Raw genomic sequence first — 6,822 nt, forward strand, 5'->3', positions numbered from 1 at the left:
GTTTCAGCGCAGCAGTGCGGGCACAAAAACCGAAATTCAAATCGGTTGATTGTTAGCCGAAACAATCTAAACGAGAATTGAAGATTTTGTGAATATAAACCCGTCGATATAAAGACAGTCAAAAACGGAGTTCATATGAAGGAGTTATGAATTTCGCACGAACTTTAAAAATCTAAATGGGTCTAAATATGAATTTTTGTTAGAGCAAGAATTAGATGTTAAAACCTTAATGAAAATTGTAGAGCTCGTCAAGAGTATTTTGGGGATATAAAGAACGTTGAAAACGGAGCTAGTATCTGAAAGTTATGGTCATCCGAAGATCTGCGAGAAACTGTCTGGGTAACGTGAGGTTTACGTTTTTCATAAAACGGGATTTTGTTTTGTTTGTTTAGTTAAAATATTTTAACTTAATCTTTTGAAAACCATTCAAACTTAAGTTCAGTTTGTAAACTTTTATAAAACTTATTCTTTGTTAACTTTTAACAATTTTTGTGATTCCAATTTTATTAAAGAAAATATGCAGAAATAAAACAAACATGTAGTCATACAAAAACAACAATAATGCAATTAACGACACTACTAGCCTCGATCTTATACATCTCATCTATGATGTCAACAAGAGCAACATTGGACTCCAAACTCCTAGATCCTTCTATTGGTCTTCATTCTTCAATAAATTACAATTTTATATCCTAACACAATTTTTCTAACTAAACTATTACAATTTAAAATATAATTACATATTACAACAAAAAATAAATTATATAAAGGTCACAAACACCAAAAGCACAACCAAACATATAACACATAAGTTAAGTCGAGACACAATGTATCGAGTCCATACAACTCAAAACAAACAATTATTTAAACTTGGATTTAAACTTTTAGATTAAACGAATAATCATAAAGTTGAAAGCAAGTAGACATACTATGGTTTGTATGATCTCACATGTGAAGGGTCATCCAAACAACAATGTCACGATTTTGTTATTAATTAATAATTAGATATAAACAATTAAAATAACTTTGTTACATAACATATGTATTTGTATCACTAAGATGTATGTATGACTAAGACGTATGTATGATTAAGATGTATCATTATGGTGTCCTTGTTAATATGTGATAAGAGAGAGAGGTTAGATTTATGTATAGGATTAGTGTGATGTTTAAGTTGTAAGTCCTTGAACGGGTTCTTCATAATAAAGAGAGCTGTTATTTTAATCTGTGAAATTCACCTCTCATAAATCCATTTATGCTTACGTGTCCATTAATAAGCTCACAACAAATTTGCCAACTCAGCACTAAACCTACTAATGTCGATGATCAAAATATGTTTTTTTTTTAATAAATAGATAACTTCAATGGCCATATGTGTACAAATGATATAGTTTGGTGGTATTTTTTTGTACAACTCAAATTTGAATGGTGTTTTTCATATGTTTTTTAAACTTGGTTACTATTTTAAGTAATTTTCCCATTCTATAACTATAATGTTTCAAAAGCTTCTATATGAGAAAAATAAAGAAAATGATATAAAAGAAATAAACACAAGCCTAATCCATTCATTTACACATTTCATCGATATTGACCAATCATATTTCTCAAATATACATTTTTGTGGGACCCATCACAATTTTCATCTTCATTTCTTCTTTCTAAAAATAAATGCGACAAAATTATAAGTTTTAAATGAATAGAACCCAACAATAAAAACCACACCAATGGCCAACTCACAGGTCAGAATTGCAATCATCTCCACAGTCGCTACCTTCACTACCGTCGGTCAGCGTCGGACCCGAGAACAAGTCATTAGGGTTAGGGTTCGGCGGACCAAAAAGAAACTCCACACGGAACGCAGGACCTGCTATCGATTTGCCTTTACTTCCAACTTTATCCAATTCTGTTATCGAAAACTAAAGAAAAACAAATCCGAAAGCGTAAAATTAGAAGCTCTATCATATATTTGAATGATTGAATCTAAGTAAACGAGATCGATTGAAGTACATGTATCGAGTTGTCTTCGATAAAAGCAGTATTGAAGCAAGCATAGAAGAGACGACCTCCAATGTTCTTCTCGTAGAATGTCACACACACATCTCCATTAACCTTTCCAACCATTTTACAACATCATTGATTTGATAAAAAGATTAAAAATGGGAAAAAGTTAAAACTGAACGACTTTTAGTCACTAAACTTATCTGTCCACTTTTAGGTAATAAACTTTCCAAAAATAATAGAGAAAGATAAGATTTGGAAAGTGGGAAAAAATAAGTTGATGCGCTAAAAGTAGACAATTTTTTGAAAGTTCTACCTAAAAGTGGACGAAAAAAGTTATGCGACTAAAATGGACAAATGAAATAGTATGTTGGTCGTTTTTAACTTTTCCCACAAAAAAAATGGAAAATACCGGTAATAGTCAAAAAAATGGGAGGTATTTTCAAAATTTAGACATGAAAATGGACATTTCCGGGTATAGACATGCATTCCGCGGAGGTAGCTCTGCGGAGCTCCGCGGAATCTACTGTAGCTCCGCGGAATGGCAAAATCGTAAATAAATTAGTGTATTAAAGAAAAAATACTCAAGATCCATTCCGCGGAGGTAGCTCCGAGGAATGGATCTTCAGATTTTTTTTTTCACGTCGATTTTTCGGGGTTTATATTAATTCTCTAACTAACTATTTTCAAGAAAAAGATTATGATAGTATGATAATCTTTTTTTGAAAATAATTAGTTGGGGAATGAATATAAATCCCGAAGAATCGATGTGAAAAACAAAACAAAAAAAAAAAAAAAAAAAACACACTGAAGATCCATTCCTCGGTCCTACCTCCGCGGAATGAGTTCATTCCTCGGAGGTAGCTCCGCGGAATGGATCTTGATTTTTTTTTAGTACACTGATTTATTTACGATTTTGCCATTCCACGGAGCTACAGTAGATTCCGCGGAGCTACCTCCGCGGAATCCATATCTATATCCGGAAATCTAATTTTTTGTGTCTATATTTTAAAATTACCCCCTATTTTTTTTTACTATTACCCGTATTTTCCCACAAAAAAACCTAGATTTCAGGCAATCTACAATCATACCTGAACAGTTTTCCCAAAGTAGCAATCGAGGCAACTCTGTGTCTCCACTTCGTCTTCCTCGATGAAGGAGAAAGAGTGTCGACCACCGTTTCTAATTTTTCTACAGAAATTCCGGCAAGTGTCTGTGGAAGGACGATACCGCTGTCCAGAAACCTCTTGCATTTGCGAAACAACGAAGAAGACTGTTTCTATGTTTTTGGTGTCGATCAGTCGGATCTGTCGAAACTCTCTGCTACTTGGTTCCGGAATGTTGACGTCTGGTAGACATCCGCTGGGAAACGAAAGAGATTTCTGCCAGTAATTAACGTAACGTCGTTGGCTTGGTATTGTCACCTGCACATCATTTTCATATTTGCTCCTTCAACTTTCAATTAAGACAATTTTGTCCTTCTACTTTCTTTTTTCACTTTATTATTCTTAATATAATAATGTTATTCTTTTTTTACTTGTGAACTCTAAATTGTGATGGTATGTTGATTATCAAGTTGATATTAGTAGTTTATGATATATATTAAATTTAAGGGTTAATATCATAAAAGGGTAAAAAACTTTATAGTTTATATATTGTTATTTTTCTTGATTAAACGTTAACTTTTTTTTTTCTAAAAAAGACTTTGTATTTTTTTTTTGTTTTTTTCCTCAATTTGGACCTTTTAATATGTTTACCGGTAATTTTCTGATTTTAGACAATTTTTTTCGAAGAAACCCTGAACTTTCTTTTCCGAAAATTCCCTCAACATTTTTTTATCGAAAAAAATGTCAATTACCGGAAGAATACCGGTAAACCTGCTAAAAAGGCCAACTAAAAAAAATAAAATAAAAGGTCTTTCGGGAAAAAAAAAATAAAGTTGAGGTTAATTCCGGAAAAAAAAAACAATATACAAGGTCTTTTATGATATTAACCCTAAATTTTATTTTTATGTTTCAACTTGTTTAAAACTTACTCCAAGGTTATTTGTGGTCCTTTTATCTGCATAAACCTGAAGAGCTTCCTCTGCTAACAAGCCGCTGTAAACCAAGTACGAAGATACCATCAACCCTGTCCGACCTTTACCTGCCTATTGAATTTTCAAAAATATTAAACTTTTTTATATCAATACATTCACATAAACCTTAGGGAGAAAAATCCAAAAAGGAAATATTTGTAAATTTGCAATTTTACCATGCAGTGAATGACAGCTATATTTTTTGGGTCGCTTGAAAGCCAGGAATGAACACTTTGACAGAACTCCTTGATCATAGGGAGCGATGGGACATGATTATCATCGAATGGGAATCTTTCCACACGATCATTAAAATGGGATGGATCATAATCTTGCTCTATACATAAGTTATACACCTACAATGTTAAAAAATGTGAGAAAACCATAAGTTATACCTTATTTATATTCACATATAAAAAAAATGAGAATGGTATAGAATTTACCTTGTAGTGTCCAGGATGCCGCATTTCCAAAACCTCTTTGACCTGCCACATAGGATTTCGATAAATGGCTCTCATTCTTTCGGCTGGAAAGGACATTGCTAATATACGATCTGTGATGTAAGACATATCAAGATCATATCCACCAACAAGCATCCGCCTTCTCTTTTGAGACACCAATCTACGTACAAACATATGTGTCGACATATAATTCATTAGCTGATATTGAGCTGCAAGAGCCTTCTCATCTTTAGTGTTTCCTGGCACCAGTGTAGTAGAATTCAACCCCATTTTAGTTCTTTGGTATACAACACTTTACTTCCTAGGCACCTGTCGGTAAAAGTAGTAGTAAGCTTTTAAAAGGTGTAAAATTACATAAATACTAAAAGATAAGTTCTCTTAAAATCCACTTGAAGTAACTTTTGGATTGAGAGTTTTCGGTTTAAGATAAAAGTTTTAGTCTAGTGCTTCCAAACGAAGCTTTTTCTATAATTCAAGTTATTTCGTAAAAAGCTCCTAAAAGCTCGTTGTCTATCCTAATTGTGTTTATATGATACTAATGTATTGTGTTCAAATGGTGTAGTATTTTTGTATTAAACAAAAATATTGATAAGATAACTCAAGAAACTTAAACTATGTTTAAATAAGCGATTTAAGTAAGATACTCTTAGAAAGCACAATGACTAGGATTCTAGGAATTATGCATGTATGAAAAAGAATCATGGGAGATATGAAGTACAAAAAAAGCAAGTTGTATACATATATCCAAAATGCAATAGCTAAAAGATTATAAGTCATAAGTTATTTAGGTGGGGCAAACCGAAAAATGTACATTGCTATTTTATGATGTCTTTCCATACTTTTTAGGAGAAAGTTTCAAATAGACTACAAAATAATTTGGTATCATTCTTATCTTTCTCCATTATCAAAATTGCCAAGTATACTTTACACATGGAAGAAATCATGGTTTCCAAAGCCATAATCACAATTACCTTAATTGATTTTTGTATAAAAATTTATCAATTTACAATGCGATTTCATTTCTATATTCCTTAAACAAATTACCCTAGAAACATTGATGATGTTGTTGGAATAGAATTAATCCACAATTTTGTGGTAGAATTATCTATCAGAATAATGATAAACCAATTGACAATGTACATGAAATCAAACACAAATCATGAAACAAAAATGAATGGGGTAGAGATTAGAGAAGGAATCGATTTATTAGGTGAAAAGAGTTGCGGAGACTTGCCTTTGGATCCTTGGAGATTCAGAATTGTAAAACCCTAAACGATCGGTCGAATTGGTCCAAAAATCGTCATGAGATTCCTGTACGATTCTTGGACCAGTTGAAGAGGCATTTCCTTGGGCAAAATTATTGATTTTAAGGAGGCAAGAAGGAGAAAAAGAAGGTTGCCATGTCTAAATTAAGAAACAAACAGACACAATCCAAATCTGTTGTTTATGTGAGAAATGGGAGCGAATTTTTGGCCACAATTTCTTAGGCACACCCAACGGAAGGATAGGAGAGATGCTATTGTTGTGTTTGTGTTTGATGTTTGTGTTTGTGTGAGAGAGAAATGCGCGCGAGTTTATAAGTCCGAAGGTCATCTCTCTTTTTCTTGTAAAAGGAAGAGGATTACTACAATATTATCCAACACCTTTGAAGAGGAAATTTTGGTTTTATTTGTCTCAATTAGATCAAGTGTTTCTAATTTAATTGATGTCACAAATACAAAACGAGTAAAAAAATCTAGTGATTAGCTCGGGTGTTGGTAATACAAGTATAATATCATAGATCAAATAGATCAAAATGTAATTTTAAAAATGCAGATTAATGTCTTAAAACTATTGATACAAGTTTTCATATTTTGAAAACAATCTAAAAATGTATTTGTTGCTAATACAACATAATCTAACATGTCTTTTCAGTATATATGAAACTATACCATTATTTAAAAATTATCACTCATTATTACACAAGTCGTTATTTATCAAACTTCATTGATGAAATTACACATTTCGCGATGGATGTTGCAACAAAAAATCAGTGTTACTTTTAATAGAGCATGTGGCAATGGCAAAAACTGCTTTATTTTCATAAACTTTTTGTTGTTTGCATCGGTTAATTCATAATACTATAAAATAAAAAACTCAGAAGTGTGAAATCGAACATGACCTCAAATTGCTACTTAGTGAGGTAGTTACTTCTTTCTTTTTTGATTTTGAGTTTCAATTCTGATTTGTATGCGAATGAAGGATCCATGTATATGGGTATTTATAAATGATGGTAACAAGTTAATAAGT

General features: G+C 32.1%; 1 protein-coding gene across 1 annotated transcript; it reads right to left on the reverse strand.

Annotated features, from left to right (window-relative positions):
• Positions 1-1,560: 1,560 nt before the first annotated feature.
• PTEN1 (Calcium/lipid-binding (CaLB) phosphatase) lies at positions 1,561-5,907 on the reverse strand. The gene is made up of 7 exons (XM_079081853.1): positions 5,768-5,907; positions 4,516-4,842; positions 4,252-4,428; positions 4,034-4,147; positions 3,090-3,422; positions 2,008-2,109; positions 1,561-1,916 (listed from the first exon to the last, which is right to left on the reverse strand). Exons 2-7 carry the CDS (start codon positions 4,801-4,803, stop codon positions 1,734-1,736), a joined length of 1,197 nt encoding a protein of 398 aa, XP_078937979.1. The 5' UTR covers positions 4,804-4,842; positions 5,768-5,907; the 3' UTR covers positions 1,561-1,733.
• Between the last annotated feature and the right edge of the window lie 915 nt (positions 5,908-6,822).

This window comes from Lactuca virosa, chromosome 3 (assembly GCF_052849685.1).
Source record: "Lactuca virosa cultivar CGN04683 chromosome 3, Lactuca_virosa_CGN04683_v6, whole genome shotgun sequence".
Lineage (NCBI taxonomy): Eukaryota > Viridiplantae > Streptophyta > Magnoliopsida > Asterales > Asteraceae > Lactuca > Lactuca virosa.

Bases quoted from the DNA above. Each gene is read 5' to 3' on its own strand.
- PTEN1 (XM_079081853.1), bottom strand. From the start codon at position 4,803: ATGGGGTTGAATTCTACTACACTGGTGCCAGGAAACACTAAAGATGAG. The intron at 4,429-4,515 runs GTAAATTCTATA...TTAACATTGTAG, and splicing joins GGCATCCTGGACACTACAAG to GTGTATAACTTATGTATAGA. The intron at 4,148-4,251 runs GTAAAATTGCAA...AAAATTCAATAG, and splicing joins TAGCTGTCATTCACTGCATG to GCAGGTAAAGGTCGGACAGG.